The sequence below is a fragment of the Ranitomeya imitator genome, chromosome 7 (genome assembly GCF_032444005.1).
Source record: "Ranitomeya imitator isolate aRanImi1 chromosome 7, aRanImi1.pri, whole genome shotgun sequence".
In the NCBI taxonomy this organism is placed as follows: Eukaryota; Metazoa; Chordata; class Amphibia; order Anura; family Dendrobatidae; genus Ranitomeya; species Ranitomeya imitator.
In genome coordinates, this window is record NC_091288.1 from 180,734,675 (window position 1) to 180,749,186 (window position 14,512).

Genomic DNA, 14,512 nt, shown 5'->3' on the forward strand with positions numbered 1-14,512 from the left:
CTTCCATTTTCTAATTATTGCTCCCACTGTTGATTTCTTCACTCCAAGCTGGTTGGCTATTGCAGATTCAGTCTTCCCAGCCTGGTGCAGGGCTACAATTTTGTTTCTGGTGTCCTTTGACAGCTCTTTGGTCTTCACCATAGTGGAGTTTGGAGTCAGACTGTTTGAGGGTGTGCACAGGTGTCTTATTATACTGATAACAAGTTTAAACAGGTGCCATTACTACAGGTAATGAGTGGAGGAAAGAGGAGACTCTTAAAGAAGAAGTTACAGGTCTGTGAGAGCCAGAAATCTTGATTGTTTGTTTCTGACCAAATACTTATTTTCCACCATAATATGCAAATAAAATGTTAAAAAAACAGACAATGTGATTTTCTGGATTTTTTTTTCTCAGTTTGTCTCCCATAGTTGAGGTCTACCTATGATGTAAATTACAGACGCCTCTCATCTTTTTAAGTGGTGGAACTTGCACTATTGCTGACTGACTAAATACTTTTTTGCCCCACTGTATATATATATATACACACAGTATATATATATATATATTGTACTATGGAGAACATTATGGCAAAAATATGCTCTGTGTTAGGGGAGAAGCACTGGAAGCAGCTGTATATGTCTCCTAAGAGGCCACTGCAGAAGAAATGTGGTATGACATAGTACCCACCAATTTATAGGGTAACCATATAAAGGGATTGCCCTCTACTTTTACAATGATTACCTATGCTTTCAACAGGTCATCATTATCCGATCAGTAAGGATGTGATGCCCGATAACCTCACTGATAAGCTTTTCCCAATTCCGGCAAACAGATGTTATCAGTTGCAGTGGAACAATACAGCTGTGGTGACATCGGCTGGGTACTGCACATTCCCCCATGTTTGAATAAGTAGGGATGGACTTGCAGTGCCCCATTGGAGTCACCATACAGCTGACAAAGCTGAATTGTTCCGCTCCGCAACTGATACCGTTTGGCCTCCAACATCGGGAACAACTCATCGGTGAGGGTGCCAAGTGTCAATTACCCCACTCTTGCATTGATAAGCAATCCTAAAGATAGGTCATCAATATAAAAGTAGTGGACAACCTCTTTAATTTCTCGTGGTGCTAGATTACTCAGCCAGCCTTCTCAAGGAGGCTATAATATGTTATATCTTGTAGGAGTGTCTTAATGGGGCAATTTCTTTAAGAACCACAATCTTACCAAATGGGCCAGGAAACTTGGTTCCATAATAGCAAATTCACTATGATAACTAGAGTTTTGTTCCTCTATATAGCTACTTAAAGAAATCTTAAATGTCTTGTCTCTAAGACAAAAGTACGGTACTATTTAAAAAGAGCAGACTCTACCTGTGCCAGTGTCCAATCCCTCTATGAAGAACAGTTGATAACCGATCTCCACTACTTCACCAATGATGGTCATTAATGTTTCTAGACAACTGCTAAACTTTGGATGCACAGCACTTGTGATAATGACTCAACTGGTGTGTTAAAAATACTTATTACATGTAACCAATATGTTTGATCATATTATATAATGATGACCAGACAAATTCTCCTTATTTGACAGAGTCGTCTTCTCTGACATACCTGGTGGACACAACAGGCTCAATGCATGATGATCTTCGGCAGCTGAAGTTGGTCAATGGCTGGCTTCTAGATCAAGTGTCAGCCCGATTTCCATGTGGAATGCGAAAATATACAATGGTGGAGTACAATGATCCAAGTAGGAGAATATTTTAAATACCCTTTTATTATCTAGAAGGCAATAGGTTTGACTAGAAAATGGAACACACGGGCCACAGAAAGGAGTTTATTAGTAAGGTAAGGGGGAGATGGATAAAGTCAGCTCACCAGTCTTCATTAGATTCCAAGGTCCATCCACTCGTGGAGCCGCCCTGATCAAAGGCGTAGTCAAATTGCAAGCAGAATAAAAGGGTTGGCTCCAGCGTAGAAATTCATATGAATAAAACTTCACTTTTATTTAGAACTTTCTTAAAAACATGGTCTCAGACTTCTTCAAGTTGTAGGGTCCCTGGTAAACTACCGACACGTTTCGACATATGAGATCTTACTCATAGTAGTTTACCAGGGACCCTACAACTTGTAGAAGCCTGAGACCATGTTTTAAAGAAAGTTCTAAATAAAAATGAAGTCTTATTCATATGAATTTCTGTGCTGGAGACTGTGAGGACTGGCGAAACGCACTGAGTTAATATGGATGTTATAATTGGTGTGTTCGCAGCCTGGGGTCCACCGTGCAGGAGACAACTTCACTGAGTCACACAGAAAAGAACACGCTGTGCCCTGTTAACGTTACAGGGGAACACAGCTAACTGCTGAGCTGATGGCAGTCAGTGGTCACGCACACAGAGAAGCACACAAAAACTCCTCACCGGAGGTGCCGGTATTCTAGGGGCTTATTTCAGCCTGGTCCCTGAATACAATCGTACAAACTCCTCACCGGAGGTGCCGGTATTCTAGGGGCTTATTTCAGCCGGGTCCCTGAATACAATCATACAGGCGCGACCACAATTAGCAAGCTCATAACATGAAGTGATATTAGCTGATACTAGCCGAAGCGGCCATGCAAACCTTTTATAGCTGCAGCAGCTTCAGGACCTTCCTAAAGGACCAATGGAAGCTGCTACAATACCAGAGCAACTTCAGGACTTTCCTAGAGAACCAATGGGAGCTGCAGCAGTAACTGAGCATGTGACCCCTGACCTCCAATGAGAGGTCTTACCCTGGGCATGCTCAGAAAGGAAAAAGCAGGACTTAGTCCCAGAGACGTCTGCTCGCCGCTGACCAATACTGGATACAATGGCTGAGCCTGGGAAAGCAACAGAAACCATCCACACAGTATCAGGCTGAGCCAGACGCTGGGACCGATGTCTCCGCTGAGCAGGCTTCACTGAACCTGGAGAGGAATGGGAGACAGCAGAGGAGATGGCTCGAGATTCCCCCTCTGCAGAGGTGGGAACTCGACCCCTAACAGAGACAACCCTTTTTTCTGCTTACAGCATGGAGTTTGTTTTGTTCCTTTTGTGGACATGTGGATTACTAAGCCAACAGAAATGCAACATCTAAGAGTTGCGATGAGCATTTATTTTAATCAAGTCCTTGAGTGCAGAGGGCTGCAGAAGGCTCCTACATAGAAATAAATTAAGCGGAATTAAAAAAACGTAATTTTGCAAGAATTCCGATAAAATGTTACTCAACATTCTACTAACATTTTACAAAAATCTGTAACTTTTGTAAAAAAAGGCAGCCATTTTTGTGAACCATAAAAGAAAAGACCATCAAAATATGATAAATCTTGCTTATGCTATAATTATACTTATTATACTACTTACGGTATACCATCCTCACTGGCACCTTTACTACTCACTGCTAAACGTATGGTCCTCGTCTTGTCTTCAGATTAGCGTTGGCAGATGTAAAATCTCTGGGTTTGCTAGACCCAAGAAGGTTCTGCAGAAGCTCTCTCAAAGGACCTCCGCTCTGAGATGTATGACCTCATCGCATGAGATGCTACCTTTGCGAATTTCCTGAGAAAACAAGCATGAACAGTCATATTTGAATTTTGCCCGATCCGCTCATCTCTGCTCTTACAATGTCCCAGCAAGAGTTATTTATAATAACATCCTGTTGCACAAAAAAGTCATTTGCAACATTTGTCGTTGTGTATGTGCATGTACTGGCTTTAGATGTAGTTTTAATTAAAGAGGATGTCCAGTCTCCACTATTGCTTCCAGTCTCCACTATATGGTAATTTGCAATTACCGTACCTTTCTTCACCCATCTGGCACCCACCTCCACATCCAGTCACACAGCACGTGATTACCCCGCTCAGTGATTCTTCTACTTTTTTTGACGTTATGCACACAGAGTGTTGCCCTCTCTTCTACTCTAGACTGTGTATGGTCATCACCACTGATGTCAGTTTGATAGATGGGTGGACTTTAGGGAGGTATTTATAGTACTATAAAAAGGTTTTTGAAAACAAATGTTTTTTGTATCCGAAAACCACTCTTAGAAAAGATTATTGGTTTGGTGTGACTAGAAAAAAGTTGAATAATATTAAACTTTTCTTTCAGTAATAGGACCAACAAAATCCACACACTCTGTTAGTGAATTTGACAGTTTTTTCAATAATCTCGCCGTACGAGGTGGTGGGGACTGTCCCGAAATGGTTATTACCGGCCTTAAGGTTGCTTTGATGGATTCTCCAGATAATTCATTCATTCTAGTTTTAACGGATGCATCTGCAAAAGACTATGATGATGGAGTGTTAAAAAAAGATGTTTATTCTCTCATAAACAGAAAGCAATCAAAAGTAAGTATGTAAATCAAATGCCTCGGAGATACTAATAACTGTTATAACTATAATTTTAAAACTGTACTTGGTATCCTAAGTATAAGGGGGTGAAAAGATGTTTTTATAGTATAACTATTAAAAAACCTCAACACGGCTGTATGTCCTATCTATTTTCAACTTCAAGGCCATTCAAAATGCTTTGTTTCTACCCTGGTAGGTAGCCTTATCAGGTTGTTGGCTGTTTTCATAGTGATCAACAGCATTGATGATCATTTGAAAGGGAAAGTAATCACTAGCAAATATTTCATCAATGAATAGATCTGCTGTTGCATTTCAGTTTTGTTTCTGTTACCCACAGTTACAGTACATCGGTCCATTATACCCACACCATTTCTGGTATTGGCGTGAGCACAGAGGGAATCCTTGCTCATTAATTTCTTTGATTATATATATTATTCATGGACGAGTGGACAAGCTTCAGCTTTGTATTCAACTCAAAAATGGAGGCGATATTGAAAAAATGGAGAAACTTTGCTTTCTTCAAAAACATAGAATGCGATTGCAGATGCCTATTATTTGACACCTGTTAACAGTGAACAGATTGAGTATTAGTAATCCATGCCTAAATCTTGTCTACAGATCTTTTTTCTTATAACCGGCTTATGTGCTGGTAGAACAGACCCCAAATATCTAATTTATAGAGATATCGCCTCCGTAAGTTTTGGACATGTATTTGAAGTCAATCTCTCAAAACTAAATAAGGTAAGTAAACTATTTTGCTTTCTATGAAGTGATACTGGCAGTGACGTCCAGTGCTATAGTACTGTAAATGTATTCATCTTCATTGCTACACACACAGTGCAAGAATTTTTCCTGGAGCAGGTATATGACCTGGGTGACAAATTTTGATTACCATATTGTTTTGCGCATGAATGAAGATTCCTGGCAGTATTGGATATGTGTAAAAGACCAATAGGTAGATTTATTTTTGCATCTCTCATGCATTGCTGTCCTTCTTAAATAGGTCCATATTCCCAGATGACAACTTAAAGGGAACCTGTCACCCCCAAAATCGACGGTGAGCTAAGCCCATCGGCATCAGGGGACTTATCTACAGCATTCTGGAATGCTGTAGATAAGCCCCGATGTATCCTGAAAGATGATAAAAAAAGAGGTTATAATATACTCACCTGGGAGGGCGGTCCGATCCGATGAGTGTCGGGGTCCGGTCTGGGGCCTCCCATCTTCTTACGATGACATCCTCTTCTTGTCTTCATGCTGTGGCTCTGGCACAGGCATACTTTGTCTGTCCTGTTGAGGGCAGAGCAAAGTACTGCAGTGCTCAGGTGCGGGAAAGGTCAGAGAGGCCCGGCGCCTGCGCGTTGCAGTACTTTGCTCTGCCCTCAAGAGGGCAGACAAAGTACGCCTGCGCTGGATCCACAGCATGAAGAGGATGTTATCGTAAGATGATGGGAGGCACTGGACCGGACCGCGGCACCCATCGGACTGGACCGCAGCGGGAATGCCCCTGGGTGCGTATATTCTAACCTCTTTTTTTCATCTTTCAGGATACATCCGGGGCTTATCTACAGCATTACAGAATGCATTACAGAATGCTGTAGATAAGCCCCTGATGCCGGTGGGCTTAGCTCACCTTCCATTTTTGGGGGTGACAGGTTCCCTTTAAACATTTTATATTTGTACATTGGAGAAAATAGAATTTCTCTTATCCATGAGTCAAATAAAATCATTAGGAATTGATTAAATCTCTTTTTGCAGAAAATAGAAGGAGATGAAGACTAAGATGGTGTGTAAATATGTTGAGGAGATGCTTAAAGAGGCGGGTATGCTCACTAGCTTTTTCTGTATGAATCATTTGCAGAAAAATTGTACATGTGCCTCTAATTTTACACTTGGAGAAGTTTCTGGCTCCTTCATTATACAGTTTTCTGCAAATTCTTGTTTTTTGGGCTTTGAATGTTGAGACAAATTCTATTAATGCTACATAAATGTCTATGATGGGTAAATAATAAATTCTATGTATTTCATCTTATGTTTTACAATTACCTTTTGATGCCATTTAAAGGTTTTTTACTATTTGGACTTCACTCTGTCAAGACCCGTTAACAGCTCAACCAGACTGTTCTCTAGGGACTATAACGCAGAAGATAATTCTGCCAACTTCTCAGTGGCAGACAACTATACTGCATTGATATTGACCACAGACGGGATTATCCATTCATTACAAGTGATTAACCCATATGGTAAATACATAAATGTGCAGTGCTGCTGATGTTGGAAGCTATTTCCTACAACTTTTTGTGACGTCACTTGTGGTGGCTGCGCTCACTTGTTCTCTTCTTACAATGTACAATGACAGTGCGCTCTGTTGCCGGCTGGTCATTTCTGAACACAGACGTCGATAAAGTGCATTGTCACTGTGCACTAAGAACAGTGTACATTGACAAGATCCTGTTGATCATCCATCGGAATTGAGAATTGATGCATGCTCAGAAGAGCAGAGAGTAGGTCAGTGCTTGAAACGGACATTTTTGATGCCCCCTGATGGAGACTCGTTTGAGTATATTAGCATGCACTGGGATTCTCAAATGTAGCGTCATCACAAAGGAAGTAGTAAAAAAAATAAAAAACAGCAGTGAGGGTAGGATAGGTAATTTTTAATTAAAGAATATTACAAAGAAGATAAAATTATGACATGAAATAGATAGAGATTTAGGTTTCAAATAAAATTTAGTTTCGGACCACCCCACTATGAGTTTTTTTATGTAAAATAAATGGTATGGTATATGACGATTTTTATGACTTATCTATTGCAGATTCAGAAACAAAGCTTAAAACCATTATATCCGAACCCTGGGGATCCATGTACATTGTTGAGAACCCAGTAATAGGATCTTGGGAGCTTCATGTCAGTGGAGATGGGCATTACGCTATCCGTGTAGAAGGATTTAAAGGTACACATCAAGTTTTCACTAAAATAAGGATTTACCTTTAAATGTTCTTGCCCTGATCTTATTTCTGTTTTGTTCTTTTGTCTTTTAGTGAAGAATATATCAAGTAAGTAATCGTGTCCGAATACAAATATTGACTGTGACTTGACTTTTTCCTACAAAGGGTCCAGTGTTACATGTAACTGATCATAGTGCTCTCACAAATGTCCTGTATGTTCTCAGACGTGTCTGTATGCAGTACTATATCCCAATGATCTACTGTTAAGGAAAATGGTTATTCCCATCTGATAAAATATTGATATACCATTAGGATATGCCATTGCTTTATGACCGGTGGGGGTCTCACCACTGAAAATGAAGAAGTTGCAGCACTGGTTTACCAACGCACTGTAGTCTATATTTTTTCAGCACAGCAGCATAATGTTAGGTGTCGAGTTCCCGCCACTGCAAAGGGGGAATCTCGAGCCATGTCCGCTGCGGTCTCCCATTCTTCTCCAGCCGCAGTGGAACCTGCTCTGTGGAGACGTCAGTCCCAGCGTCTGGCTCAGCCTGATACTGTGCGAAGGGTGACTGCTGCCATTCCAGGCTCTGTCTTTGTAGCCAGTACTGATCAGCAGCAAGCAGGCTTTTCTGGGACTAAGTGACGCTTTTCTCATACTGAGCATGCCCACGGGACGACCTCCCATTGGAGGTTGGGGATCACATGTTCAGGTCCTGTTGCAGTTCCTATTGGACCATCTGGAAGGTCCCGGTGTGCTACTGCAATAAAAGGTTCACATGGCCGCTCAGCCATGCACTAGTGTAAACTTGTCAATGTGTGTGTGTAGATGAATGTCTGTCGATGGATGAAAGCTCCTTAATCATTTCCATTCCTCGTGTTTGTGGCACCCCTAGGGGTATTTGCCACAAAAATAGTTACTGACAGTAAGTACAAATACTAAAATAGCAAGACTGCACTACCACCTCCGGCCAGAAGGGGGAGCTCCAGAGACTCCCCTTGATCCATTCTGGTCTGAGAGAAGAAATGGCAGTTGGGCCAAGGAGCTGATAGTGAGAGGTCATACAGTTGAATCTCTAACAGCCCTGTGACTGTTACCAGGCCTAAATCACCGGCCTGAGGAGAAGAGGGATAGAGAAAAAGGACATTGTGAGAATCGGGTAGCATTAATCACTACCCAGAACAGGCGCAAAGACGGATACCGGATCCGTGGCTGTATTCATTATATATAATACAGCAACCGGAGAAACGTGAGGTGATATCAGCTTCACTAGGGTCGGATGCAGCAACAGACACAGAGTTCAGCGGTACTCCCAGAGGGGGTAAGCCGATAAAAGGATTCGGGTTGCCCGTCGAACCAGGACCCGGAGGGGACAGATTGGGCCGGCAGCCAGTTCACATACAGCAGCAGGGCCACACAGAAATTGCGCACAATAAGAGGCGAAGACCCCGGCAGGGTCAAAGTAACTCAGAGTTCCCATACAGACTCCGGTGACAGGACTGGTTGTAAATCTTTTTATGTTAAAGTAAACTGGTTAAACGTTTCAGTGCCTCAGTTTTTCATTTGGACAATAGCCATCTATCCAGGATCGAGATCGTCACCGCTGGGAGAACCTGCTGCTGATCAAGTAAGTGCCTGTCCCCTCATGATACCCCTTACACTGTGCATTGCCTGAGGCCACAGCACCGGGTCAAGCCACCCGTGACATCCCCCTCAAGAGACAGACTCCATTGGTCCGGTGCTGGGTATCCCGGTCTCCTGGGCGTCACATGTTGATAACTGCTCGCGAATGGTGGAAGCTACCTAGCGCCCGACAGTGCTAACCTGCACACTCAGCACACGTTACAGCGTCTCTTCGCAGTGCCCGCCAGTGCGGCACCGTGCGTAATCTCTGTGCTTTCCTGACAACCGGTCAGTGTAGGATGGGAATTCCCGCTTGGACTCTGTATCTGACTCAGGGCGTCCTCAGGCGCCGGCTCAAAAGCCACCAAGGGTCAGAGCGAATCCAATCACCAGTTTAGTGGGGTGATTCATAGGGATCCCACTAGTGTCTTTCAGCTGCACCCTGTGACTGCTAACAGGGCACAGCATATATATGGCGACTCTGTGAAGCAACAGAGTTCGCTTCTATTCACACTGGGTGAGGTCTAACCCATGTGTGAGCAAGCGTCCGTCCGCCATTACTCAGCAGCAGGTGTCATCTCTGCACCGTGGACCCCGGACTGCGAACGCACCTCATATTCTCTATTACTATTATTTGGTGCGTTCCGCCAGTCCTAACAGATACTTTGAATGTGGCGAATCACTAAATCAGCCTTATGACTATGTTCTTCTTAGTATCAGTTGGAGTCTCATACCTCAGTCCCGTCAATCAAAAAGTTATGACCTATACAAGTGAGATGAGAATAACCTTTACATTTACTAATGATACTGTGTATATTTTCAATTGGACAATAATAATACAGTATTTGCAACTAAAAACTGTCCGTGTTACTAGTGTGACAAATGTGGGAAACTGGAACCATATCCACAGTTTCAAAGCAAGTACTAGGGGCGCGGTTCAGCCATAAATAGGAAAACCCATAGCCAAATACTATTGTATCGTCCCTTCAAAGACCCACACATACACGAACTACACAGTATCCATTCCTCAACATATTACCTCTAAGCGTATCCACCAGAAAATCCACTGCCAAGTGACAGGCTGAGCCTCTGGACCCTGATATATATGCTAGGATATATATGCTTGACACTTGTTATGGAGTGTGGCCTATTCTCGTGTAGGGTTTATGGGCATGGGCAATATGCTTATTCCATAATGTTCTATGACTATATAAATCTTCACACTACAAACTATTCTAAATACTTTTCACCTCAATGTTTCCCTACATGTAATTAAAGGTAGGTGAGGAATTCCCTCAATTTTCTGCTCCCGCTCCTCACATAAAAATTGCATAAATATTATCTGTTGAGATTCCTTTTTCATAAATGCTAGAAAATAATACCTATGCTCCTAAAGCAAGAACATACTCAGTTCAGACTGATTGGCAGCTCCTAAAAGTACCTCCTCCCTGCAGCTGCAGAGATCTCCCACTGCTGCGTCTATCAATCAGGTTGAGTAGACAGAAACTGAATGCACCTGGACCCATGAGCTCTATAACTCTTAAGCTAAAATTCTTTGAAATCAGGATTAGGCACATCATGACTTACTTGAATTTTCAAAGGATTATAACAATGCTACTCACTTGGGAGCGATATGAGGTATCACAGGAACCATTTCTATTTAAAAGTCTGGCTTTTTTTATTGAAGCCCTCATAAACCACACCATAGGAAAACTCAAATACAGCCCTTGTCCGGCATAAAGCAAAAAGTCCATACAACAGTGCTGGTTTCCCCCCTTGGTACAGAGTCCAGCTTCTTTCAGCAAAGCCACACAATCCAGGAGGTCTACAACCTCCACACACACTGACTAGTGTGAGACAAACAGGCCTTATTTTACCAAGTAAACCCCACCCAGGAGTTAAGATATGGTGAGCAGCCATCTCTCCTAAATCTTTAGCTTCTCATAATCAACCTGTCATGGCCAATTAACCCCTTTTACTACTATATGTACTAAAGCATTACTTGAGGTTTATCTGCCACCCACTACATGTCTAACAGCCACCTTACAATTTGTCCACTTGAGATAAGTGAATTGATGTGCTTTGAATTGAACTTGTGTTTGAGGTTTTATAAATCAGCTAGACCCACTATATTCAAACTATTTGCAATCCATGTTACACAATGCGCAAGGTTTCATTAGCGAGAAGAGGATCACATGACCTCAGGCACAACGAGGTGGGCTTTCTTGCAATACTTTATCACTATAACATGACGTAGTATAGCACAGTGAATCTGGAGGAACTATCATAGCCTGTATAAAAGCAGAAGCAGGGAATGCAGTAGCCATTTTGTGAGGAATCTAATTTGTGGATGTATGTCATGGCAGTGCAATGGAGATAGGGAGAAAAAGCCCACAAACACTGAATATACATTAAAGATATTAAAAAAGGGAAATATTAGTGAAATTACCATATTTGATTATGAAATTATAAGTCATTCAGCCTAGTAGCGGTGGGTGCCAAAACTCGCAGGTGGTTAATGGCAAATTTCTAGAAAAACAATAGTCTATGGGCACATTCACTCTATTAAAATTGTATCCATGCTTTATTCTTATTTCTTTAAAAGACATTCACAAATGCGTCTGTTTTTCTCTTACCATGTGGGACACTTATATTTGAAAAGATAACAAATATAGCATAAATTCAATTTTAATCAAGTGTATGTGCATGTAGACCCTTGTTCCTTCAGGTACATTTTTGGAAAGAGTTTACAGCACAGCAGAGAAGAGCATTTACCATTCATCTACCCATAACCATGTATTTTGAGATCTTTGAAATATCTAAAGATGTATTTGCATTAAGGAGCCTGGAGTGAGTTGGATACAGTCGTAGTATGCTCGGAGTTTTATATAAGTCAACTTATGGATATTGAAAGGCTTGTGATTCACCACAAATTGATTCTCTGCAAAATTAATGATTTGTTTTGTAAAAATTAGTCCTGGTTGGTGAATTTGAATTTAAAAAGATCGGCTCATCTCTAGCATACACCAACCACAACCCTTCTTAGATATCTATTTAATCATGAATACAGTTTGTATTGTAAAATATGATGACTGATCCATTTTAAAATGTGAAATATCAAACATTTTATATTATTTATTTTTTGCCAAGATACTGAACACTGTTCTGAATGTGACTCAAACGCTATTTGTGAAGAATATTTTGGCATCAAAGAATGTTCATGCAATGAAGGTTTCATCGGCGATGGCTTTGCATGCTCTGATATTGATGAATGTGCCTATCCTTGGTCTAATGACTGTCCGGATATTTGTGAAAATACACATGGCAGATACGTATGCGAGTGCCCAAAAGGCTACGCCAAAAATATAGATAATAAATGCATCGATATTGATGAATGTTCAGACCCTACACTCTATCGGTGTCAATCTTTGGCTGATTGCTCGGAGAAAGCAGGATATTCTTCATGTTCATGTAAGTCTGATTTGACCAGACATGGATTCAATTGTAAAGATGACGAATGTGCAACAAGTCTATGTGACCAAGGTCTGGAATGCCGAAATGAAGATGGATCCTACAGATGCTCTGATCCATGTTCAAGCTATAACACCCTCAATGATCCTTGGAGAAGTATCTTCAGATCACAAGGTGACAAGTGTGATAGTAAAATAAACGGGTGGTACAGATTCATAGGGACTGGAGGAATTCACCTTCCAGAAAGCTGCGTGCCTGAAAATAATTGCGGCACCGAGACTTCAATGTGGATAAATGGTTCACATCCTTTACCCAATGAAGGAATAATAAACTTCACCGCTTGTGCTCAGTGGGATGGTGACTGCTGCTACTGGTCAAGTACCGTGCAAGTCAAAGCCTGTGTAGATGGATATCATGTATACAAATTACAAGGAACACCCAGATGTCCAGCAGCGTATTGCACAGGTAAGACATTATCTCATATTGCATGCATCAATGGAGCCATCTGTCCTTCTTAATAAAGAATATTCAAAGTAATCGAGAGCTGGAAAGAAGGATCTAAGCTCACAGTATGTTTTGCAGTCTGTAACCATTAAGACATATAAGTTTGGTAAGAGCTGTCAATACAAAATCAAGACCATTTGAAAAGTTTCTTCATTTTTTTCTACTTTAGATGCACTGCACAAACGAAAAAAAAACCTTGACCAAAGTGGACATATATAACATTTTAACCCTCATGTTATGTCTAAAATTGCCTTTCAATATCAAATAATACTTCCATTTAAAGCTCATATAACATTAATTCTAATACCACCATAAAATCCCTAAATAATAACTTCATACAATATTTATATATATTATCTATTTTGCAGTGCCACCATACCGCGTCCACAAATTTACATTAAAATCACTGTACATTCAATCCCTACTGAAAAGATTTATGGTGAACTCACTTGTAGTTTAACCTTCGTCCGGCTGAGTAGGTACAATTGTAACTATTCCGTTTTAAAATTGCAATAACTTTTTTTTTCGAAAAGCCGTAGAGGGCTGAAATTTCATGACATCTCTGCAGTTATATTGGCCAAATTTCAATAAAATATATATGAAGGTACAATTGCACCTCTGCAGCCTGTTAACGTTGTAAAATTATGCAGCCTGACGAAGGTTAAGGCTGTAAAAGGGTTATGTTAAAGTATCTATTGGTACGAGGCACTGAAGGTTTGCATACCGCAATCTCAGGTTGCTCATGAGAGCTTAGTCTTAGGGATACTTCGGGAAATGGAAGTCTTTGGACATTTGCCCTGTTTGCGAAAATCATAAACCGACTCTACGAGACGCTTAGCTCTAAAAGTGGTTTACTGGGTCGCTTTCTCTAAGGTTGAAAATCTTTACGATATAGTATTGATTGGAGACACATAGGATACATATGAATCTGTTGTACAAGCCCTCTGAGCGCAGTTCCATTGTATGAATGAAATAATGTCTTAAAGTAACATACTTTCCAAGCTATCAATCAATATTATAAGAACATAGATTCCTAATGCTTTCAAAGCCTCCTGTCTTCACTGTCTGCTTTAATAATTGGGAGGTCAATAAAGGGAATGAAGAAGGTAGATCTGTCTCAAATTAATTTACCAACAGATCCAACCTCTGGAAATAATCCATGCTCCTGTGCAAAGGATGAAGAATGCAAAAGAGTGAATGGTGTTGAAGGTTGCTACTGCAACGACGGGCGAGATGTTCAACGTAAGTGAAATATTGAAACTCCTTAATAAATTTACTTCCCTAGGCTAGCAGGATTAGTTGAGAAGGGATTTTAGATTGATATGTAGTGGAATTGTAGTAAAAAATCTTTGCAACAATTCTGCATGGATTAGCAGGGAACTCTAGATAAAATTGTGTAAATGTTGGTGAGGATCTTGCTGCTGATTTTCTCGCAGGATCAGCTATATGTATAAAAAAGTACTCTAGTTACCTTCCATGGTGTTTTTTTGTTTCTCTTGCCTGATCCTTGTGTGATCGGCTGCAGTGGTCATCTGAAATGAGAGTGATCAACAGGGGACTAAGCCCCAGAACAAGGGAGTAATAACATTTTGCATTCAAACTTTGTGAAGGGAATAATCTTT

General features: G+C 41.0%; 1 protein-coding gene across 1 annotated transcript in view; it reads left to right on the top strand.

Annotated features, from left to right (window-relative positions):
- Positions 1-1,575: 1,575 nt before the first annotated feature.
- The window catches only part of LOC138646124 (uromodulin-like), a 29,928-nt gene continuing 16,991 nt past the window's right edge, over positions 1,576-14,512 (top strand). Inside the window, exons 1-8 of the mRNA XM_069735588.1 lie at positions 1,576-1,726; positions 4,101-4,339; positions 4,961-5,083; positions 6,408-6,585; positions 7,159-7,296; positions 7,385-7,399; positions 12,066-12,851; positions 14,028-14,132. Coding sequence (XP_069591689.1) covers positions 1,612-1,726; positions 4,101-4,339; positions 4,961-5,083; positions 6,408-6,585; positions 7,159-7,296; positions 7,385-7,399; positions 12,066-12,851; positions 14,028-14,132 — 1,699 coding nt within the window. The 5' untranslated portion in view covers positions 1,576-1,611. The remainder of the gene's footprint in view (positions 1,727-4,100; positions 4,340-4,960; positions 5,084-6,407; positions 6,586-7,158; positions 7,297-7,384; positions 7,400-12,065; positions 12,852-14,027; positions 14,133-14,512) is intronic.